Here is a 25,947-nt window from a genome sequence, read left to right as displayed (position 1 = left end):
GGAGGTTTTCAACAGTTATTTGTTGAGTTAATGAATAGTAGGACAGTTAGAGAAGTAGGGAGAAAGCTGGGGCATAGCAGAATGAGGTAAGAATAGGGAGGTCAGGGTTGAATGGTGAGGGCTATGCTTAACAGTACTGACTACTACAGGGGAGGGAGAAGGTACAGTGAAGAAGATATTGGTGAACCAATAAACAGAAATTTTTCATTTGTGGAACATAAGGAATAGCAGGGAGATCGGTAGGAGAAGGAAGGGAAGAATGGGGGGGGGTAAACAGAAGGGGGAATGAACCACAAGAGACTGTGGACTCTGGGAAACAAACTGAGGGTTTCAGAGGGAGGGGGATTGGGATAGGCCGATGATGGGTATTAAGGAGGGCACATATTGCATGGAGCACTGGGTGTTATACACAAACAATGTCGTGGAACACTACATCAAAAACTAATGATGTACTGTGCGGTGACTAACATAACATAATAAAAAAATAAAAAAATAAAAATAAAATTTCTCTCAGGAAAAATGTGAATTATAGGTGTTTATAGCCATCTGCTCACATGAGTTACTTTGAGGAATGAAGACTGAAGAATCACTGGAAAGCAATTTTAGATGGATGGATGGATAGATGGATGGATGGATGAATGAATAGAGAGAGAGGTTTAAAATGAAGTTCAATATACTTGAAACCAGAATATCATTATATGGAAGTCACTTTTAGGGGAAAGTACCCTAAACAATCAATTTGATATTTTTCATATTATCTTATATGTTTATATCTCTGAAACTATATTGTTTCAATTTTAAGATAGCTTTTCTCCCCCTTATGGAAACATTCTTACTAAGGCAACACTGGCAACATTTGAAGCAAAGATTAAATAATTTCTGAATATATTATTACAAACTTTAAAATAGAAGACACAATTTATTTTATTTATATTTTAATGATTTTTTATTATGTTAGTCACCATACAGTACATCTCCGGCTTCCGATGTAAAGCTCGATGATTCATTACTTGCGTATAACACCCAGTGCACCATGCAATACGTGCCCTCCTTACTACCCATCACCGGTCTATCCCATTCCCCCACCCCCCTCCCCTCTGAGGCCCCCAGTTTCTTTCTCATAGTCCATGGTCTCTCATGTTTAATTCCCCCTTCTGATTACCCCCCCTTTCTTTATCCCTTTCTTTCCCTACCGATCATCCTAGTTCTTATGTTCCATAGATGAGAGAAATCATATGATAATTGTCTTTCTCTGCTTGACTTATTTCACTTAGCATTATCTCCTCCAGTGCCGTCCATGTTGCAGCAAATGTTGAGAACTTGTTCTTTCTGATAGCTGAGTAGTATTCCATTGTATATATGGACCACAGCTTCTTAATCCAGTCATCTGTTGAAGGGCATCTCGGCTCCTTCCACGATTTAGCTATTGTGGACAATGCTGCTATGAACATTGGGGTGCATATGGCCCTTCTCTTCACTGCATCTTTATCTTTGGGGTAAACACCCAGTAGTGCAATGTCTGGGTCATAGGGTAGCTCCATTTTTAACTTTTTAAGGGACCTCCACACTGTTTTCCAGAGTGGCTGTACCAACTTGCATTCCCACCAACAATGGAGGAGGGATCCCCTTTCTCCACATCCTCTCCAGCAATTGTTGTTTCTTGCCTTGTCTATTTTTGCCATTCTAACTGGCGTAAGGTGGTATCTCAGTGTGGTTTTGATTTGAATTTCCCTGATGGCTAATGATTTTGAACATTTTTTCATTTGTCTGTTAGCCATTTGTATGTGAAGACACAATTTTAGATTAACATTTGTATATACATCTACAATCAACATATTTTAATTCTACCTTGGTTAAGAGTTTTAAAATTGTGAAGGTGTGTTTGAGGTTACTCCTGGTATAAATAGGACTAAAGATGCCTGTAAATTATAGGCATCCTTATTTTTTAATTCTGTGCTGAAGTTTAAGCAAGTGCTGAATTGAATTTTATGTTTTGTATGTGTGAGATGCCCACTTATTTTCATGACCACAGAGAAAACACAACAGAAATGATACTATTTTAAATATTAGAGATCATACTGTCACTCTCTGTCATATTTTTGAGACAAAGAACTTAGTGGCAGGTAAAAAACAACATTAAAATTTCAGTAACTTTTTTTAAAGTTTATTTTCATCTTGTTTACAATAAGTTCAGTTTATCAAATACCACCATCCCCTCCTCCAGCCCTGTTCAATTTCCTCAGTATCTACATTGACATTCATACAAATAGGTTTACCGTTTAGGTGGATAAAGGCACGCTCTGTAACGACACATTCTGACAACAAGAGAGTAATTGCTGCTTTACATTAAATAGAAGAAAAACTGAACAGCAGAAATCTGTCCCTTATGATAGTGAAGAGAGCATAGTGAAGAGTTACTTCAGACCTTTATCTCAACCTGATTAATTGGCAAAAATGTCCCTTGTTTGGGTCCCTAGATAAATGATCTGTAGTGTCTAGTTTCTCTTTTTAGCCCATTGAAGGCACTTATTACCAAGTACTTGAATAAACAAAGTACTTTTAGGTTCAAATTGTTTGTGTTATGAATCCCCTTTAAAAACCAATTCCCTCTAAAGGGAGACTCATGTTTTTAAATATCATTTATCTCCAAACTCGGGCTTTCCATGTCTGTGTTATCAAGGGACTCTTATTTAAACCAGCTTTTCAACTAGAAATCTGACATAACGGTGTAGCTCATAATCTTCTTTTTTTTTAAATTTTTATCTATTTATTTGAGAGAGAGAGAGAGAGAGAGAATGAGAGCAAGCACGAGCGGGGAGAAGAGGGAGAAGCAGGCTTCCTGCTGAGCAGGGAGCCTGACTTCACGCTCGACCTCAGGACCCTGGGATCATGACCTGAGCTGGAGGCAGATGCTTAACCAACTGAGCCACCCAGGTGCCCCAGTTCATAATCTTCTGTTTTTCCTTATTCTACATAGCTTGACTTCATCTTCCAGTTGTGCAAGTTACTTTGCTATCTAATTTTTCTCTATTAGCAGTATATAAATAAACGTCTTATTTAACTGACTTGATTCCATGAAGCCGAGTTGCAAGGACACTATTTTAAAATATTAAGGACTTAAGTTATACACACTCATGTACAAATGCCTTCCAGAAATTAAACTTTCCTTTCGCAGGGAGGGTGACTAACACACATTTACCCAACTGACAGCGTGGGGAGGTCAATTCGAGGGGCATGTCAAAATTAAGAAAAAAATTGACTAAAAAGTGACTACTTTGTGATTTTGCCATCATAGCTTCAGGTAATATAAGGAAGTATTCAGGGATATAAATGAAAATAATATATTTTATAGTGATCCTAGGGATTTTTCTATCACTATAGCAACTACAGGGACTATGATTTTATTTTTAGAGGGTCAGAAACTATAAAGATCACTTATTTCTAGACAAACTAGAATAGTAAAAAGCTATAAAAGATCTCATCTCTGGCTTTAAACTGTGAAAACTGCTACAGAATTTTCTTTGGTGCATATACCATTTTTCTGTGTGCAGTGCCTCAGGGACAAGAGTATGTGTAGGGACTTTAAAAAGGATTTCCTGGACTCCAGCCAATTTTGATGGCATTCTCTGGGAATACACCAAGGAGTTATTATCTAGCTATCCAGGGAATGTGACATCCCCTGCCCCAGTTTTTGCTTTTTGCTTTTCTCATTTAAGATAGAAAGTTTTCCTGCCTTTGCAACATGCTGCCCAGCATTGCCAAAACTGTTCATAACTCAATTCTGAGCAATTCTACCACTTTCTAAAGAACTGGGAGCTCTCCAGAGATTTGGATTAAAATCAGGAAGTTTTGCAAGCTCAGATCCTCAGAGGGAGAAGATTTACCTATTTGTGTGTGTGTGTGTGTGTGTATGTGTGTGTGTGTGTATGTGCAAGCACATATACACATGCTCCACATGAAAGCCATAAACAGATTACTTTCATTCTGGTGGGGAAAATCCTCCTTCCCTTCTCTTGAATTTTACCCCCTTTGGAGATCACAGCTATTTATTTTAAGTGGGTGGGCTCCCAATGTGGCTGATTGCCTCAGTGTAAATTTAAATAATCAGCCTGTCATCTGGCATTTGGTATCAAATGGAGGGATTGTCAGAGTTCTGGATCATTGCCCTTGGGCTGGCAGCATCACTAAAATGTAGTCCATGATTTACATCATCAAGAGTTGAGCCAGAGCAAGTGGTGGTGAAATCAGTCAGCCCAGGTCAGTCAGGTTCACAGAAACAGCAAAGAAGTCACATTGACGCCTGTTCCTAGCACCTGACCTAATCAAGCTAGCGGTTAGCCCTAACCATTCTACCCTAACCAGCACTGTAGGCTCAGAGTTCTCAGAAGATAGTAATGGAATTTTGCCAGGTGAATAAAAGAAAATAAAGCATATAAGATGAATGTTTGACTTCAGTGACTTCTAGGGCATTGATAACATCTACCAGATCCATTCTGTCTTTTTAACATTTCTGTTGCATTATCAGTTTTGTTTTTATTAGTAAATCTTTCCGCAATAACCAAGTGTTTTATGTCAAATAAAGTGAACTGCAGTATAGTACTAAGCCATTTTCAATTTTGTAGTGAAGGGGATGGCAGTGGAAGACTGTCTGCTCTGTCCAGATTTTTATTTTCACACTTTGAAGATGGTGGAATTGCTCCAGATAAGATCGCCATTGACCTCTTGAATTGCCAAGTTGCCTTTTCACTCCTGTTCCCAGCTGCACTTGGCTTGTAGGCAGCTCCCTCCCTCCCTCCTGATGCTCTTCCTTCTCTTGGTTTGAAATACTTTACTCTTCTGGCTCTGCTCCTAGGTCTGATGACAGTTACTCTTCGGACAAATTCATCTCCATGCTCAGCTGTTCCTTTCCTTAGGCAACCTTTCTTCTCACTCTTTTATTCTAACAAACTTTTCTGAGCAATTTGATCATCTCTTGTGAAATTAAATAATACCTAGAGGTGTTATTCCAGTGACTAACCATTCTCTATGTAACGCTGGTAGAACATAATTTTAACCTGCATTCTCCAGATAAATAATCTCATAGTTTATTTCTATGTTCTTTGTTTCTATGTTGTTTTGCCCTCCTTCCCTTCACATGATAATCCGTGACCTGTCAGATAAGTATTCTTACCACAGACTTAAATTGAGTTGCTTAAAAAGAAAAGAATGAAGGCTCCCTCTTGTAAGGTGTACGCAAACTTGAAGAGAACACCTTGGAATTTTAGAAACAATCTCCTTCCCTCTCTCTTTCTCTGTCTCTCTCTCTTTCTCTGAAATTCATTTGTGTCACCCATAACCATTGGTTTTTACCTGGTCTCTACCTGAGAACAGAGCTGCTTTTTTTGGGTCCTAACAGAAGCACTGACGTTTCCCCCTTAGAACTGATATTCTCTGTATCCTCACTTGCTTCTATAGCTTCTATAGCTTCGTCCTTCTTCATGCACCATAGCCGTGAAGTCTTAGAATGAGGCAGGAAAACCTCCTAAGATCTACCCAAAACCTCTTTCCTGATGCCCTGTGTGACTTGTAGAGTTTGCTCGAGACTGCCTCCTGGGAAGCAGTAGGTGCAGCAATAGCCCCTCGCTATCTGGCCTAGTCTTCATCTCATACGTGGTTAAAATCCTCCCCAGTTTTGTCCGAAAGTAGGAAAAAATATTCCTTTTATTGATACATATTAAGGTTTTATATTTATATCTATTCTGACAGGAAACCCAAGACCTATGATCAGAGAACACATCATTAACTACTCAAGAGCATCTCAGCACCAGTGCACAGTCCCCAAATCCCCACAGGACAATGCAGTGAGAGCCGCATATTTATCTGTGTATGCTGGGTATGCAGTATCCTAATTTATGGATAACAGAGCTTATGTAAGGCAGCTAGCATATCTGAAAGAGAAAGTGAGACAGAAACAGAGACCTTTGCTCTGGGGAGTAAACAAATCCTCTACAGAGAGAAGGAAGGGTCTAGGTCTCTTATTCTCAGACTGTAAATTGGCACATAAGCAAATGGATCTGGGAGAAGTGTTTCCAGGTCTTTCTGATGTGTTGCACTACTCTGAACACTAATGTATGCTTGTTATTCAATCATCCTTTAACCCAGATGACAGTGCTCTTTGCTCAGAAAGCTCAGACCATGTAGAAACAAGAAAAGAGGAGCACCTGGGTGGCTCCCATGGTTAAGCATCTGATTCTGGATTTTGGCCCAGGTCATGATCTCAGGGTCATGAGATCGAGCCCTGAGTTGGGCTCCACGCTCGGTGTAGAGCCTACTTAAGATTCTCTTTCTCCCTCTCCCTCTGCCCCTACCTCCCCATGACTTGCATGCACTCTCTCTCAAAAAAAAATAGAGAAAGAGAGAGAAAAGGAAAAGAAATGTGAAAAGATGTGTCGCCCAATAGTTGTCATCTCATTTGTCTTTGCACAATCTGATGCCAGCTACCTATTGGATATCTATAGTCTGATGCTCCAAGGGCTTCTCAATATGATCATATGCAAAACTGAACTCATCATTTACACACACACAGAACCTGTTTATCCATCTGAAATCCTTTTACTCAGTGACACCACTATTCATCCAGGTGCCCAGGTGCCCAGGTGCCCAGGCCAGAAACCTAGGAGTAATTTCAGTCTTTTCTCTTCTTCACTCAACATACAATCACTGAGTTCTGCCAAGTTTTCTTCCTAACCAACCTTCTCAATCCAACTCAAATATGAATACCAACTAGACACTTAATTACACTGATGGTTTTGTTTTTAATTTTGTAGGTGGGATAATGGCATTATGTTTACTTTCCTTGAAAAGCATTCATATATATTGGAAACAGGCTAAAGTATTCATGGATAAAATATTATATCAATTTGTTTCAAAATAATCCATTTGAGGAAGTGAATGTGTGAGAGTATAATGAAACAAGAGTGCCCATGGCTTTATAAGAATTAGAACTGGACAGTAGGTTCAAGGGGGCTATTTGTACTTCTTTCTTGCTTTTGTATGTATTTGAAATTTTCCATCACAATTACTATATGAATCATGGTTTCCAATTGGCTACTGACTTACATGCAGAATCTCTAAAGCACATTTTTTTAAAGATTTTATTTATTTGACAGAGAGACACAGGGAGAGAGGGAACACAAGCAGGGGAGTGGGAGAGGGAGAAGCAGGCTTCCCGCTGAGCAGGGAGCCCGATGGAGGTCTCGATCCCAGGATCCTGGGATCATGACCTGAGCCAAAGGCAGATGCTTAACAACTGAGCCACTCATGTGACCCATATAAAGCACATTATTAAACATTTCTAGCCTCTGTTTCCTGACCCATCTTCTCCTAATCCTCTACATTTCCAAAAAGTCAGCCAAATATGACTGCTCATCTTCCCTATCTTTGCATATGTGTTACCTAGTAAGCATAATGCTCTTCCCACTTCAACAACTCGGCTATGTACACTCCAAATTGCACTTCCTTTATGAGCTCTTTCCTCAGTGTGTAACCAAATATGGTATATGATTCATTCCTTCTTTGAACTTCCAGAAAAGAATAGACTTAGAATGCTCATCAGATTCTTCCTTGTCATCTAGCTGGGGCTTCTCCACTATTATTTCTTCCTTCATTTTCCAAGCCAACTATCACAATAAGGTCCATTTCAAACTTCTTCAAAACAAGCAAGTAAAACTGTGCTTCATCTACCTTTGCTTCCTTTGTATTGCTCCTGGTACATGGAAGAACTCAATAAATGTTTGCTCAATTGACTTGTCTACAACAATTCAGATGAGCAAAATAGCCAAATTCATACTAGTACAACTAGCCAAATATATACTTTTTAGCATTTTTTTGAAAATCGATATATTGAAGGTGTGTATTACATAATGAACCTGTGGTTTGTGATTTTCCCTTAAATATAATATAGATAAAAATTTTGGTATCAACTTATAGGATACAGTAGTTTATTCACTTATTCAACAAAATGCATTGGGTAACCTACCATGTGCTGGGCATAGGTTTAAGTTCTGATAACCCAATAGAGAGTAAGACAGATAACATTTCCTGCACTTGTAGGGTCTAGTTTAGTAGTGTAGAGAGACTGGTAGATATATAATTTAATGTTAGTCATAAATGTCATGAAGAAAAATGAAGAATACAGGGAATACAGAATGATTAGGGCTGCTATTTAAAATAGAGTGGTAGAGAAGACTCTTCTTAGATGAGAAAGAAGTGAGGGAACTAGTCATATAAATGTCTTAGAGTGAAAGAATGTTTTTGGCAAAGAGAACAGCAAGTACAGAAGAAACCTGGAAACAAGAGAATGCATGGCATACTTGAGGAATGCAAAAAGGTTAGAGGCTGAAATGTTCTGGACTCAGAGGAGACTAAGAAAAGATAAGGTCAGAATGGTAGACAACATACAACCAACATAAAACCAAGTCATTTAGGACTTTGTAGGCTGTGGTAAATATGATGGGCTTGATGAGGAGCCATTGGAGGATTTTGACAGAGTAGAAATATGACCTGAGTTATGTTTTGAAAAAATCTTTTTGGCTCTTGTATGAAGAATTGACTAGAAGAGGGGTAAGAATGAAGCAGGGGGATCATTTAGGTAGCCATTGCCATAATCCAGATGAGATGTAATGATAGATTATATCAAAACTATAGCAAGGGAGGTAATGAGAAGTGGTCAAATTCTGGACTTGTCCTGGAAGTAGAGCCAAAAGGATTGTCAAACAACTCGAATACTGGAGATTAAAAAAGAAAGATCAAGGGTGACTCTAAGGTTGTCAGCCTGAATAACTATATTTGATATGGCATTTACTGAAATGGGGAAAACCATTGGAAGAGAGGGATAAGGGGATGTAGTTCAGAATTTGGTTGGGGTCATGTTAAGTTTGAGATGCCCATGGGACATTCAGATGTCAAGAAAGCAGTCGAATTTGTGAATCTGGTTTCCGAGTTGAGGTTAGGGCTGGAAATATAAGTTTGGGAGTCATCACTGTATATAGTCAGTATTTGCAGTCATGGGACCAAATAGGGAATATAGAGAGAGAAGGAAAGAAGTGTCAAAACTAAGCTAGAGCACTCCACTATTAAGAGATCAGTCAGAGAGGCATTCAGTAAAGACTGATGAAGCAGTGGACAAGAAGGTGGAAAAAAAAAAAACAGAAGAGTTCAGGTTACAGAAGCCAAATGAAGATAAAGTTTTAAGATGGAGGGAGTGATCAGCTGTATTGAGATGAGGACCGTGAATTACCCATTGAATCTGAACGTGTTGAAATCATTGGGCTTCAACAGTAGCCAAATTATGATCAACAATAGCCAAATTATGGAAAGAGCCCAAACATCCATCAACTGATGAATGGATAAAGAAGAGGTAATATCTCTCTCTATATGTATCACACATACATACGATGGAATACTACTCAGCCATAAAAAATAATGAAATTTTGCTTTTTGCAATAATGTAGATGGAGCTAGAGGGGATTATGCTAAGTGAAATAAGTCAGTTAGGGAAAGGCAAATACCATATCATTTTACTCATCTGTGGAAGTTAAGAAACAAAACAGATGAACATAGGGGAAAGAAAAAAAAAAGAGAGGGAGACAAACCATAAGAGAGACTTTTAACTATGGAGAACAAAGTGAGGGTTGCTGGAGGGGAGGTGGGTAGGGGGATGGGCTAAATGGGTGATGGTCATTAAGGAAGGCACTTCCTGTGGTGAGCAGTGGATGTTATATGCAACTGACAAATCTCTAAATTCTCCTAAAGCGGATATTACATAATATGTTAACGAGCTAGAATTTAAATAAAAACTCGAAATATTAAAAAAAAAAGAAGTGCAAGTCTATTTGTTATTTCTGGGGTTTATAAATTTCCTTTTTTTCTCTTTCCATAGACAGCTGATTCATTTCTGATGTATTTCAAATTTTCTATATTGCAGAACATAAAAGACAGCTTGCAACAAATCTCAGGTCGGATTGACATCATTCACAATAAGAAGACAGCAGCATTGCACAGTGCCACCCCTGCAGAAAGGGCAAAGCTCCAGGAAGCTCTCTTACAGCTTGATGTCCAATGGGAAAGAGTTAACAAAATGTACAAGGACCGACAAGGGTAGGTAACACTTTTATTTTCCTAAATTAGTATTCCTGTTTTCAGAGAAGTCTGGAGTTCATTTCAGTGTTCTCCATGGAAAGGTAGGGCAGAAGAAAGGGAGAAGTATTACCATCATTGGAAAAAGGTAAGTGGAGTGAGAACAAATAATGATGAACAAAGACTAATGAACTGAATTCTAGAAATTTTTCTCTACTGGGGTTAACATTACGTTGGAACCCTATATTACCTTCTAAAATTTCACATAATGCCAAATAGGTTTTGTCATTTAATTGAGGTGGCTTAAATAACTGTACAGTATAAAATTCATATCTTTGGTCAAATCTGTGTCCTATATATTTATAGCAGATTGATATTTAGATTAATATGTTTGAAATATAAGCTATCAGCAAAAATTTGATTTTCACACTGTTCTATTTTGAAGGTGATACATAACATTTTGCAGTCCCCCTACTCTTTTTGCTATGAGGAATTTGTTAAGTTGATTTAAAATAATTTTTCAGGATTTACCTTAATTAACATATCTAGCTTGTGACCACATTTTCAAAAATTGACATATATTCTTTAGCCTCACATAAGAAGGTAGAATATTGTTTTCTTTTCCTATTTTAGGTTAAAAGTAATGGAGTTCTAATGATTTAAAATAATTTGTTTTAAAGATTGTAGTCTCAAGACAGTCTTCTTTATTATTCTCAGAGAAAATAAAATCATTTTTAAGAATTACGAGGAACCTCCCTCTTAACTCTCTTATCTGCCCATTTCTAAGTATCCTTACTTCTATTTTAGTTCTTTATTTACTACAGTAAGTTTCTAAACTGATACTTAGAGCAGAAATCTCCATTAATTCTAATGATCATCCTCATTTTGTTCCCTATTATCTTTCACCCAGAGTTGTTTTTTTAAAGTGTAAGAACTTCAATACTATTATCTCATTCTCCTTGAATTAAGTCCAGATTCCTTAATTGGGCATATAAAGACTTCACATGACCCTTGTTCTTTTGTTCAGCCTCAAGGCTTATCAGTCCCTGCCTGTCCTACAACCTCTCCAAGCTCCATTTTACCAAAATACCTTTGAGCCAGTAAGAATGGCTATATTGGTATTTTTTTCATACATAATTCATGTATTACTGTGTATTAGTCAGCCATTACCATAATATGGTGGTGTAAAGCCATACCCCAGAACCCCATGACTTAAAACAACATACATTTATTTTCATGGTCATGGGTCTTTAAGTTGCCTGTGGTTTGGCTGACCGAGGCAGGGCTCAGCTAGGTAGCTGTTTAAAGCTGTGAGTTAGCTGAGGTAGGCTCGGGATATGTGTCAGGTTAAGATCTGCTTATGTTATGGGCCACTTATGGCCTTGGGCCCACATTAAGTTCACTCCCATTACACTGGCCAGAGCAAGCCTGACATCAGTAGATTAGCAAAGTAGTCTCTTCCTACTGTGGAAGGGGAAGAAGGGTGACTATTTGTTGAACGATAATCCAAACTATTGTTGATAGTTAATAATTAATAATAAAGAAATTTTACAGCTAGAAATGACCTTAGTGATTTTGTCCTGCTTCATTAGGGGAGACTAAATTACGAAGATGTTAAATGACTTACCGAAACACATATTAAATAGCACATCTGCATATTTCCATTTCACCAAAATATTTAGCTCTAATAGGTTTGCATAGTGTATATTCATAATAAGTTACAAATATGAGAAAATGCATTAGACTCTTGGCATTCCTAAGGCATAGGTTCTGAGACCATCATTAATCACCAAATTCATGAATGCTATAATGGCAAAACTCACCTTTATTAAATGTCATAAAGTAAAACAGACATTACTTTTTAGGCGAGGGCAAGTAGAGAATTAAAAGCCAGACTGACTTGTGACTGCTCACTCATTATCTAAGAGACCTGCTTTCATACCTTGTCTGCCCACAAACAGAATTTCAACATGTGTCGCAGTAAAGTTGCAAATCTCCAAAATACTAAAATTAGCTTTTTTTTTTCCTTTGGGCACACAAATAGTAAACGCAGTGAACATTTAATTCATGAATCCTGTGTATCTATGTACCAACCCATGCATATGGTTAGATATACAAATATGTAAAATAGATATTTAAGTTTTGGGGAAATTAACATTGCTGCTAAATTCTGTTTTTATCTAAGTCTTGGTGGGTATTCACTGCTTCTAAAAGATACCTACAGGAAACGTGTGAAAATAAAGAAATAATTAACCTAAGGTCCACCTAGTATTAGAGAAACATACTCCATTCTTTCTTCCAACAAACACTTAAGGAGGGCCAGATTCTCTGTGTCTTTACTTTCTTTCTGATACCAGCTTTACTCTTCCTCAAATGGTTAATGAATTTGCCCCATTTTCTGGACATTACTCCCCAAGCCTAAGAGGACAGCACAGTTCAAATGAGATAATAAAACTGAAAGCAGTTTCTAGACTACACATTGCTGTACAGCCATAAGATGGCATTATTGTGTAGCAACACAGTTCTTATCTGACATCAAGTAGTGATTTTTTTTTTTTTAAATCACTATTCCTCTTTGGAATCCCATTTAGTCAGATACTTTGGAATGGCTCACCCATACATGTAAGTAGTTAAATTCAAGGCGATTCTGAGCTTTAGATCTGATGTAAAGAGGGCATGAGAGTAAGAGTAGTGATTCTTACAATACTGAAAAGCAAAATGAAGTGTCAAAAATGGGGAAAGCAGGGTGAGGACATTTAAAAAAAATCAAATGATTTATTTCAGAAAATAAGAAATAGGAAGATAGTGCTACAGAAAAGAAGTCGGATGCAAAAAATACATATTGTATGAGTCCATTTATATAAAACTCAAAACATGCATATTGGGGGGTTAAAGGTCAGATATGGTTACTGTTGTGAAGAGTAGTGATTAACACGGGCAGGTCTCTTGATCTGGATTTTGTTTGCGTTGATACGTTTCTGTTAAGAAAGCTTATGAAACTGTGCACTTGTGATTTATACACTTTTCTCTGTGAATGCTATACTTGAATGAATTTTACACTTAAAATTTTAAAATAATACATGAATTATTTTTGAAGTACAAGAAGGAGCTAACCTCAAAATTAAAAAAAAAATAATAAAGGTGTATTTTACAGAAGAGCATAATACATTGTTATACTTTTGGCATTTCACCGTGGACCCCTAAACACTTTATAATTGACCAGTACCTACTCTCAGATAAGTATGCGGACACTACTGTACTAGAGAAAGTTTTTCCAAAGTTTCCACCGTCATGCTGGGACCACAGGGCCACATGTTGATAGGATCCTGGGGGATAGACAACAGGAATATGCTTCCCCAGGGATTTCTCCTTTAATTCCCTTAGTGCCAAGCCCACAGTATTAAAGCACTCACAGACTCTTGCTGCCATTTGTACTGCATGAAGGAAAACGAGACAATGAAAGAAATGAAGGGGGGGGGGGGAAACAGGAATAGAAACCAAAGAAATCTGATTTGAAGAGAAAGTGCCTTAATCATCTCTGTATTCAGACTCTAGGGAGTGAGCGTATAATTCTGCAAACCCACTCCTAATGCAACTTTCTCATAAGCATTTTCTATCTTACTTGTAATTTTTCTACTGAGACATTCAGTAAATATTTTTCTCTCATGTCAAGGTGAGGGAAATAACCCCACACTCCTCACGGAGGAAAAGAATAATATACTAATCCTCATGTCATCACCATACAATTTTATCCTTTAAAGTGGAAGCTAGAGGGACAGATGCATAATCTGGGAGCTTTTCCAGAATTGTTTGTTCCTAAATGAGACATTCAGCTATTGCAGCATTAGCAGCCTCTTCTGTTTGTCACAGCACCAAATGTAGTTGGGAAGATACGTGATAAGCACATGCAGGGTCCTGACTACTCAGGAAAGATTAATGCTGTGGCCTTAGAATTAGCCTCTACTAAATGTAAAGATTTTCATGCAAGATTGGATCTTCATATTCCCCCTCTCCCTCCAGGTATATGTATATGTGCCAATACATGATTCTACTGTTAGTTTTTGAACTTGGGAGAATTAAGGAGAGGTTAAAAAAAAAAAAAGCCCTGAACACGGGAAAGTCTTTTTATATCTCATTCCAGAATCGGTGTTGTACTGACCAGGGAACGGATTCTCATGCATTCATTCATGGGACTGATATAGAGGAAGATGTGTTAAATTGAAGAAGTGAAATTTTCTATTTGTGTCCCACTTTTTTTTTCACTGTTGAGACCATGATGTATGGGAAGGCTTCTGTTTTGGTTCTTCACATCAAGATCTTTTTTAAAGAAAATCCTTATTTATTAAGTCATTGCTTTGATAGAATTCATTTTTAAAACTTAGTTTTCTATGTAAAGAGAATTATTTATCTCTCCAGATGTATCAGGAAATAGTCCTATTCATAGACATACAGGTACATTTACCAGTTTACCTAAGCATTTCAGAAATATTTACAAAATATTTTAAAGTTTACTGTTAACCTTCAAGCTTCCCCCAGTTAAGTATCTTGTTTACTATCTGCTCTCCTCCATTTGTCTACATTGATTGTTCTGATTTATTTTATTGGGTCCTGGATATCAGAAATCATGTCAATTTTGCTTGCTTGTACGATGCCCACTACAGCACATGTGGTTAATAAATACTTTTTGACAATAATGATGATGATGAAACTATAATTTGACAACACTGACATTTCATATATGCCAGAAATAACATCAGAGCTTTAAGAAAGGTGACTTTCTTCCTGCCCTGTCATTTTCTGTAGTTACCATCCAGCACACTTCACCTCTACACTGTCTCCTCTGCCTTATCTGTTCTCTCTTGTGTATTTCGGTTTAGGGACTGCCCCCTCCTGCACATCATCTTCTCTTTTTGCTGCTCTTTTTGAGTGTTTATATTTCTTCCCAGGCTCTGTAGAGTCTCAACTAATCCCTACGTATTGTGAATATCTTTCACTGGCCAGTTGCTGCACTTTGCACACCACCGAGAGGGCAATTGTAAGCCTGATAGAGGAGGTTTTGTTTCCACCCAGCAGCCCGAAATGAAGTGTATGATTTGACTGCTGATGCCAATTACATGGAGGTTTTACCTCCAGAGGCAAAGCTTTAAGCCACAAAAGATTAATCCCGTTTATTTGGTGTTTGGAGGTATTTAATGTCCATGTATTGCCTACTTACCAGTCCCATTAAGACAAACCAGTTATCAACAAACAATATCCTTATTTCATAATTGTTATTTTTGAACTCTGTTTAAAACATGACTCATTCAGTACTGTGTACCATTTGAATTAGATACCTAAACTAGCCCTTGATGTAGATTTCCTTTTTTTGAACCTTTTCTTTAAATTCCAGTTAGTTAACATACAGTGTAATATATCCTTGCCTACTTATAATTTCTTCTGAATTTTTCATTGTTGACAACGGTTGGCGAAGGAATTGAATGGAGGGGATCTGTTGTATTTATTTAAGGAAAGGGCTTTTTGAAATGTATTAAATATAAGTTTGTTTCTACCTATCAGCTTATCTTCTGTATGTTCCTATTGCTATTTCAAAGCACTCCAGAGTTGCAGAGTGATTTGCTTTTTATGATAGCCATTTCATACAGGATCATTTGCCTTATATCTTCAACATTTTCAGATTCTTATAAATCTTTACAGTTCCCATAGAGGTTAGTTTAAAACTTGCTTCAAATAAGAAATTGACTAGATATAAAATTCATATAATCTTAGAGTTAACCATAGATCAATATCCTGAATCTTTTTCTCAAAGTAACTGAACATTTTTGTTTCCCAGGATAGCTGTATACACACATTTCCATTCTTCACCATCGATGATTCTATTTCCTCAGTGTACTGGGGCTATAGTTGGCTTGTTTGTTATCTAAATAAACTGGTATTTTCATTATTGTCAAAGGGAAAAGGTTCTAATACAGAAACTAATTTTATGCCTATAGGACTAGCCACATTTTAGAAATAATGCCACTATTTAACTTTACTCATTGTATGTTTCTTGGCTTTATCATATCACAAATTTCCCTTCTGTAAATATACATTTTTTCCCTGTAAATGGAATACATGAGTTTTGGAAGAAAACAAAACTGTGCTAAATGTGATCTGTCCAGAAAGTCTCTTTATCAATTAGAGTTTGTTTTGGCTTCACTAAGATAGAAGCATATTTTTTTCCTCCTTAAAAAAATGTAGGAATATGCAGTCAAGGCAGGTATAGTGGCTATGCTCATTTCTGCTTTCTGCCTAGCTATCCTTGTATGGTGGGCCCCAGTTCCCATGTTGCAAGGCGGAGCTCCCACCACATCTACATTCTAAGAAGCAAGATGGGAGAAGGGGGGAAGAGGTGGCAAAGTGTGCATACTAATTGTCTTTTAATGAAGTTTCCTGGGAGCTGCAATGTTTTGCTTATACCCCGTTGGCCAGAAGTCAGTCACATGACCATAACCAAGCTGCAAGGGAGGCTGGGAAATGTTCCATTTATTCCCGAGTGCTATGTGCTCTGTCAAAAAGTGTACTCTTATGGAAAAACAGGAGAATGGGTATTTGAAGAGAACTAACAGTCTTCAGTGTTTTTGCAGAAGACGTGTATTTTGTTTTGTTTTTTAAGCATCCCTAAGAAATATATAAAACGGGTAGCTAAGTCTAGAATTATCTCCTTTCCCTACTCTTTTATCGTTTTATGAACTCTGAGACAGCTAATATCTCACTTTGGCTTCCTGAATTCTGCTAACATAAAAGTAGAAGTTTTGTATCATTGCCAATACCCGCTTGTTCTATCCCTCCCTGTTCCTAAAACATTTTCTCATTGATCAATTTTTGTCCAACTCTTTCCCTTTTTTCCAACAAAGCCACTGCTTAGCCGAGGAGAGAGATGGATAACTTAGTTGCCATAGTGCTCCTGGAGTATATCTTCCCTACTGACTTTGACTTAAGTTGCGTCATTCATAAATTATAGCAGTTTAGATTACTAACACCAAGAATGACCACTAAAAAATAAGGATTTAAGACCAAAGCAGAAATTATGACAGTCAACTGAAATTTCAGGACATCGCCTTTTCTGAACATGTGAGATGGGCCTTGTGTAAGATTCAAGATCTTTTTGGCCACACCTATGTGCCAGATATGCATCCAGTGTTTTACATATATGATTGCATCCTCAAGAGAACCTTCTTTTACAGATAAGTTGCTTGAGATTTAGAGGGAATAAATCATTGTCTCAAGTATGCATAGGAAGAATATGCCAGAGCCTGTTTTTTGACTCAAGTTATGAACTCTTGTCTGCTGCATTCCTTGTCTTTTATACATTTCACGTAGGATTTCTTGTATTTCTTATGCTCATCGATTATGTTCTCTCTTCCAGAGGTCACTCTTCAGTATCAGTAACAGGAATATGTATAAAAACTTTCTAAAACTTTTGTGTGTGAAACCACGGTGCTTTAAAGAGATGTTTAATATTTCAAAGGTGATATCTTCATATTTATTATCTGTAGAGAAATAGATTGTGACTCTATAAGATACTTGGCAAAGCCAAGTGGTAAAGGATCTTCTCAAGTGCTTGAGAAGCCCTGACTTGTTTTTTGGCGAAGTCCTACCCATCATTTGGGACCCAGAGCAATTATTACCATTTGGAATACTTTGTTGGTCTCAATTATTTCAGTCTCTGTGTTCCTAGAATAGTGTGTTCCTACATAGTTCTCTTATAGGTGCTTATCAAAATTTAAATGTCTTACATCATTTTGTGCAACTCTGTACCATCCAGAGTTTTTGTTACTATAGGGCAGCAGAAACTGTACCATATACTTCCTGTCTCCCCTAAGCCAAGCACATTATAATTCTATGGTAGAATTAATACATATATTAATATGTCCTCAATACATATTTTTTTTAATTGAGAATTTACATGTAAATGACAAACTGCTCACTCAAAGGTTGTAATATTTTGGAATGAATAAGGTTCTTGTTTCTTTGGTTAACAAGAACTTCATTCCCATTATGGTTTTTTCAACCAAATATTTGTGTAGGATAAATTTACTCATACTTACTTTCAGTTCTCCACAATAATACTGAATTATGACTTTGAAGTGTGGATATAGCAATATATGAATAATATGAGATCTTGATATGTTCTTGATGGTATGTGAGAGAAGAAAACAGTCTCTCATAAAGAAAAATATACCCATTAGTCACTAAAGTCAACATAACTTCCTAGTAGTAGTCAACAAACTTTTTGTTTGCTGACTTACTTGCTTGTTTTAACTTCCGCTATTCTGGGGTGTGTGTGTGGAGGGATTTGTTACCATTACAAAATTCTGACACTTTAAAAATCTGTTTACTCTGTGAGAATTGCAAATTCTTGCCTATAAGGTGATTTTCACAAGAATTATTTTCTTATTAGTTTTTAGCTTATCCATGGACAGTCTCAAATTCCTCTTGAAAATATCAGTTTCCTCAAGGGAAAGCTGTCCATTACAAGCTAAAAATGTGGTGTTTGAGAGATTTCTGCTTGAAACAAACATTTTAAAATTCTGTTCGGCTTCCCAAAATGGTTAGATACTTAGAAAAATAAATAACAGTTCAGATGGACATTTTCAAAATTCTTAATATTTGAATAATTTATATATTTGAGTAAACTTTATATATATGTATATATATATATAGAGAGAGAGAGAGAGAATTCAGTTTCTCTTGCATTTCTTCATTTCTTTTTTTCTTTCTTTCATTTCTCTCACTTGTCTTTCTTTAATATTCAAAGATAATGCTAGAAACTAAGGATTGTCATCCCAGGCCTTTGTTTTGAAGTAATTCTGAGGTAATCAGAGATATAATCTTTATGGGTACCTCCCATAAAGTGGTAGCACCACAATTAGGACATAGATGCAACTCTCTCATTTGTCTTTTCCCTTTTTCCATATCTCCTGGTAATGTAGGAGTGACCCATGGTAGCTCTCCACTGGGCATTTACCAAAGTTTGCCAGTATTGGTCAGTTACTGCTACAATAATTCTGTCTAACAAACACACCCAGAATTAACAATAAATCATTATTCTAATGTTGAGGGCTACTTTGAGTCAACTCTATTTCAGGAGCTACTTTGTGTCAACTCTTCTTCAGCCTTTGGGACTATAGGTTGAATGAATAGATCTCACCCATTTGTTTCGTTCTGGGGCCCAGGCTGGAAGGGTAGCAGATACTTGGGGCATATTAATCCATGGCAGAGTTCAGAACTCTCAGAAGCGGAAGCAGAAACACATGATGCTTTAAAGACCATGACTTAGAACTGACACACTATCTCTTCCTTTCACATCCAGTGGTCAAGCAAGTCACATGGCAAGCCCAAATTCTAGGAGTAGAGGAATAAACACTGCTCACCTGAACCCATTCCAAGAGTGAGGATACATATTACTACTACAGAATATAGTTGGGAGTAACAATTTAAAATACTACACCACTCTAGTAAAATATTATAGCATCCATTAAGCATTTCTAATGATATGCATGTAACTTTCTGAGAAAATCCAACTTGTTGATTCCACTTGAAAATGTATCTTGAATCCACTTTTTTGACAGGCTTTATCTCTAATCCAATAGGTTGGGGGAACTTTTATTTTACAAAAAAAAAAAAAACAACCCTCCTGTAATATTATGAAGCAGAAATTTAAAGACCCTTGAAAAACTAGAATATTGAAACAAACTTGGAGTCACAGTTTTATTTACCAACTTGAGAGTCTCCCTGTGCTTCGGCACACTTGGAAGTTGGATTTCCAAATAGCATCATGACTTTCCATACCCAGCTGTCTGCTGCTTGAAACTACCATAAGCTGACTATCACGGCTCACAGTATACCCTTGAAGAAGGCCATCTGGTTTATGTCTCTTGGCAAAATTTGTTTAAAAACAAGCAGCTGCATGACAAAGTAAGAAGGAGTCTCTGTCTAGCTGTGGTAAATAAGTAGGTTTGCAATGCACATAATAAAGCATTTTGTAATCCAAGCCAAAATTTCTAAAAGGGAAGCATGCTTTTCTCACAAATAAAAGAAAAATCCACAGAATTCAATTGCATTGAAGGCCCTCTATCAAATTTATATCTCAGTGGCTTAATATTATGAGAAAAAAGTCTGTTTGTGATTAGATACACCCTTCTGGTAATAACTAGTTTTTGTGTACTTATATAGAATCCAATGATTGGAAATTATTTTTTTTATTTACATTAGAATTCAGATTTCTTAAAGACCTCTTCTTTAAATCCAAACATTAGTTGGTATTTAATGATTTATTGAACATTCTTTCTTTCCTTCTACCAGGTCTCTGTGTATCCTATTATACTTTATCTCAAAAAACATACAGGCTACTTTTTTTTTTTTTTGAGAGCATGAATTGATTTTCCAGTTCAGTTAAGTATATTTTTTCTTAACTCCATCTATGAGGTCAAAGTAGCAATGGTTAAGGTTGATTTTAGTGTTAATAAAAAATTTGAGGTTAAGAGTGTTGGATTGAGTTTCTCCAAAAGTAAATCCTGAGACAAGGATTTGAGTTACGGTTGTTTATTTGGGAGCTGATTCAGGAAGCTGTGGTACAGTAGTGTGGTGGTAAGCAAGGGAAGATAAAGTAGCTTATGTGGAATATTAGCAAGCCAGCTACTACTGTGGGGGCCTGGAGCTTAATTCCATGGAGAAAGGCTGGAAAGGTATAAAACAGGAACATCTCAGTCACTTTAAGCAAAAGGCATGCATGAGAACTGTGATGTTTATACTCCAGTTCTTATTAGTCATTTTTAAGGGCTGCTCATTGTGTCCTGCCTTTGGGTGTAGTGTGTTGTCTACTTTAAAGAAAGTCCTCAGACTAAGACTAAGTGGCTGTTGAACATTGGCCAGGTCACACTGGAGTGTCAAGAGTCAAGAGAGTGGGTGAAGGTCCAACAGGATCTGCTACACTGTGGAGGGATGGGCATTATTCCAGTTAATAAGGTCCACTCTACTTCCTTACCCAGCTGTTCACTTTTCTGCTTACTTGTGCTACTTTTCTGATTTCTGCAGTTCTCTGGATCATGCCTTACTCTAAGTATTTGCATGCTGAGGCTTGTGTCTTTATTTCTCATTCTTCCCCATTGGCTTGTTTTTCTTTGTTTACTCTTTTACTGATGTTTACCTTTATTATTTGTTACTTCTATGTTATTTCTAACTGTGGTTAGTTGGCTGAAATATTGAGTCTTGTGTTAAAATTTTAATAAGGACTTAGACGGTTTTTTTTAAGTGGGATTCATACCAGTTAGAGACACAATTAGAACTAAAGATTAAAGGTCATAGAGACAGTCCTGCTTAAGTCAAATTTGTGAATGGCATAAAAGACTTGAATTTTCTATCACCAATAAATAACTTCTTTGGGAGACTTTTTAAAAAAATGTTAATTTAGGAAAATTTTATTTGTATTCCCAGTTTATTCCAAGTCTTCTGCAAATTATCCAACAGTATTGTCTCTAGTATCAAAGGACAAGTTAAAATCATGCTTATTTTTTTTTTATGGTTGCAGATTTCTTGAAGGTTTCTATTACTTGTTTGGATAAGCAGACTACATTCATGGTGTTGGTTAGACATTCTTTACTCATTCTCACATTTTCAAAGTTAAAGTCCTGGAACACAATTCTTTGGATGTCTCTAGAGAAGCCAAGAATAAATTGGTTCTCACTAGAGATGAATCAAGACAAATTTTACTCAAGACAAATTTTACTCATTAGTTAGTTTTACCTCATGATCAGAATTCTTTGCCACATGAAAATCATTTGGTTTATGAGTGGTAACATGAAGAGTAATGAGAACGATTAGAGATCTAGAAGACTTGACAGAAAAAGAGCAAAACTTTTTAAATGTAGAAAGAAGAAAGTTTCAGGGAGACATGCACAAGGCTGGAAGTATTTTAAGTTTAAAGAACACAGAAAATAAGATAAGTGAAAATAAGACAAATGAAAAAGAAAATAAGATAAATGAAAGTCTTTAGTTTATTGGGAGGAAAGAGGACTGCAATTTGTGTGAAGGTTGTTTTGTTTTGTTTTGTTTCTTAGTAAGGAAATACCTGTGGAAAATCTGGGGAATTAGGAAAGCTAGACCTTTATAACTGTTGTTTCAAAGGTCACCAAGGAAATTAAGTTGTAGATTGAGTTTAAAAGCATTGGAATTACTTCCAGTCCCATTTTTTTAGGATTTTGTGCACAGCAAGAAAATAGATCACAGCATAGCTAAAGGGGAACATGTAGGTTTTCACTAGTCTCACTTCAGACTGCTTCATGGACCCTTTGGGTTTGGTGATTTATGTCAATCATGAGAGATGCAACCAGTTATTGTATTAAAATAATAATTGTTATTATACAACCATTTATTGGTGGGACAGGGCCATGTGATTTCTCGAAGTTATATCACTTAAAGAAAAGGCACTAAGAGCTATATCTTGTATGAAGACTACCCTTATCACTCTCATCAATGGCCATAAAGTCCGATTCCTTATTTGTGCAGTGCTTCAGTATATCTGCTTTTGCTTTAAAGCACTATACTCATAAGAGATGTCTTTTATCAATGATATTTTCCAAAAACTGTATTATAGGGAATAACTGTGAATATTAGAAAATATAATAGACATGAAATGTTTTTCATGAAATAGCTCTCTAAATGATTTTCATGATAACATTTCTGCCAATGATGTCTAAATCTTTGTATCAAAGACGGCAAATGGACAGAACTTAAAAGACTTATCTCACAAATGTTCTATTATTAATAAGATAATGGAATTTGAAGACAAAAAGGCAAAAGAAAATGCAGTTTAGCCTTAGTAGGGAAACGTGGAAAGTAAAATGGACTGATTATACTGCCTTTTTTACATACATGGGTTGTTTTTCTACATTAAAGAAATCTATAGACAATAGATTTTCATTCACTTTTTATTCTGCTGAAAGCAGTAGTCTCAGACTATATGAGGACAGTTTGGAAGTGAGTTTCATTTACTTCTCTTCTTTTGAATGTCTAATATAGGAAATGATTTTTGCAATGAATACTTAAGGGATAGTGGAGAGTGGATAGAAGGGCAGGAAAGAATGATTTCAGCTAATGGGACTTGTTTCCCTATGTCTGTCATTACATGGAAGATTTCTGCTACCACTCAACATCCTGATGGGCTTCCCGTAGGGGGAATTTTTCTCTTCTTTCATTTGTATTCCAGGGCTAAGACATATGTTTCATGTTACTAAGTAGTAACAATCAGTTGAAGTTTTCATGAAAAATGTTCTCTTTTCAGCCTAAGGAAACAGTTTTCATGGCAATTAGATTTAGTGAAAAGTGACCCCCAAAAAGGTAGCATCTAGTTAATTCCATATATGTTAATGGTGTCATTTTAATAAATTTACAAAATAAGAGACCAAATTTTGCCAAGTTCCTGATAGTAACAGTAATAAAATGTGATTTCTATTGGCATGTGTTCACATTATTTTGACATGGCGGATGGATCTGGTAAGATTGATAACAAAATGTGCGTTCATGTACTAAAATTTAATGACAGTTATTCTTCCGAAGTATAACAGTGTCCCTAATTGCTGACATTCTGCAAAAGATTCTCTGTTATCACATGCCAGGTGTTCACCGTATCTCTTTCTTGGGTTTTCTTTAAAGACTTATATCTTATTTTGTTCCAGAAATCTAGTATTAAGGTAAACAAGCAATGAACAGAAAATGGTTATTGTTGTATGTAACGAATCTTTAAGAATACTGATACAAATTTTCATGATGTTATTTAGATCATATCTTCAGGTATGTACTTCTGTTTTATGCACTTAAAACACCTGTACCTTAATGAGGCTTCCCAATTCCATGAAGATAGCACCATTATTTCTTATAAGGTCCTCAGGCAAATACATTTCTTGTCCTCTCTTTATTCCTCCCTGTACTTCGATTCCACATCTCAGCATTTATCAAGTTCTGTAGACTCTTCCTTTACAACTGTTTTCATGTCCTCACTTTCTTTTCATTCTTCCTGACATCAATTTCAAGTCAATAGATTCCTTGTAAGAGATCTCTCCCTACCCAAACCCCTGTCTATTTTGACAGATTAATCTTTCTAAAAGAGTACTTGCTGCTTCACATTTCCCAGCACAGAAGCCTTCAGTGCTTCTCCGTTATTAGCCTTGGTTTCAAACTGGTAGCCCCTCGAGACAAGAGCGCTGGTGGATATGCTTTACCCATTGTTTTCTATTGCCTGCAGGGAGCTTTAAAAGGCACTGAAACAGGGCAAGGGTTGGACTGGTCAGTATAGTCAGTTTAGCACTTATTGCCTTAAATCTTGTAAGAGCTTTACAATTTTATATATCCTGCATGTCCCCTGAAGGCATTTGATTTTATAACCCCTTAGCCCCGAGGCTAACATCTAAAATTCATAGTCTAAGATTCACAATCCTAACATAGCTTCTCTAACAATTTTATGAACTCTACAGCTAACTGGACTTATTTTATCAAAAATACCCTTATTTTACATGCCTTTGGATTATAATTTTGCATATACAAATTCTTCCCAGCCATCCATTAAGAAGCTTTGGTTATAAGAACCAGAAACAGTCTTCATTTATCCTAAGTGAAATTAAATCTGGTAGGGGAGATATTGGATAGTTCACAGAAAGTAAATAATAACAGCAGCCATGGCCATGAAAGAAGATACTGAGAACTCAGAGCTCATGGAAAGTTACTTTTATGGATGTTGCCATCAAAATGGGTTAGCTCTAACCTCTCCTGTCCCTGCTTTTCTTAGCTCTAGATTTTAATTCCTAATCTAATTAGTCTAAATTGGGTCATTGTCCCCTTTATAGAGTTTGGAGAGTGCAAGGGTTAAAAGTTCCCCCCGGATTGTGTGTAATGAATGAAGATTACCAAGGAAAAGCAGGGTACCACTAACCAAAAAGTTGAGCTGTTTAGTCAGAGCAATTAATAATAGCTGCCACAATAAACTAAACCTTAAGTCTCAGTGATTTAAATGCTTATTTTTTGCTCATATAAAATCTGATGTAAACAGGCAACTGTCCTCCATACAGTAACTCAGAGACCTAAAGTGCTTTCATCTCTGGTTTTCCCATCTCACAATGTAAATTTCAGAGCAGTTGCCAAAGTGGAACTGAAGAATGGACACTGATTAAGTGCCTCAAAACAGAAGTAATGCATGACTTTCCTCACAGTCCTGTTTCTCAGGATTCAGTCATATTAGTACTAAAGCAACTTCAAAGGAGTGTGGGAAACATAAGGGATACTGGGAAATCCGTTGAGCACTAATTTCATCCACCACAGAAGGAACATTGGACATTTCAAAAAAGGAAAAAAAAAATCCAATACATGATGATCCTTCAATGTACTGTTCAGTTGCTACCTTTTCCATCAAGGCTTTCTTAATCAACTCAGCAGGAGATGGTCTCCAACTCCTTTGTTCATCTGGAGCATTTTACTCCACTCATTGATACTGGCTCCTGTTATGATAACTTATAGCTCTTCCTTATTCCAAATTATAATGTAAATTCTTATGGGGCAATAATTAAGAGTATAAATGTATTTTGTCTCCCCATAATATCCAAAGCATAGCAGAACAATCTTTGAGGCCAGAGTCGTAGTATTTTCTTTGAAACTGTGCCCAACACAAAGTACATAGAGGATATTTAATAAAAAACATGTCAATTAGTTTTTCAGGCACATAGCAAATTTCTTACAGTATTCCATGCTACTTTATGTTTTGTTGACATTGTGGTCATCATGACCATAAATTTAATACTATAA

The 25,947-nt window shown here is 36.6% G+C and overlaps 1 protein-coding gene across 9 annotated transcripts in view; it reads left to right on the top strand.

Moving 5' to 3' along the window:
• Positions 1–25,947, top strand: part of DMD (dystrophin) — a 2,070,581-nt gene that overhangs the window by 924,292 nt on the left and 1,120,342 nt on the right. For all 9 annotated transcript variants that reach the window (XM_034649821.1, XM_034649815.1, XM_034649816.1 and 6 more), the window contains one exon: positions 9,965–10,137. In XM_034649821.1, coding sequence (XP_034505712.1) covers positions 9,965–10,137 — 173 coding nt within the window. The remainder of the gene's footprint in view (positions 1–9,964; positions 10,138–25,947) is intronic.

Source organism: Ailuropoda melanoleuca, chromosome X (genome assembly GCF_002007445.2).
Source record: "Ailuropoda melanoleuca isolate Jingjing chromosome X, ASM200744v2, whole genome shotgun sequence".
In the NCBI taxonomy this organism is placed as follows: domain Eukaryota; kingdom Metazoa; phylum Chordata; class Mammalia; order Carnivora; family Ursidae; genus Ailuropoda; species Ailuropoda melanoleuca.
The sequence above is the reverse complement of the archived record's forward strand: the minus strand, read 5'-3'. Positions and strand labels throughout refer to the sequence as shown.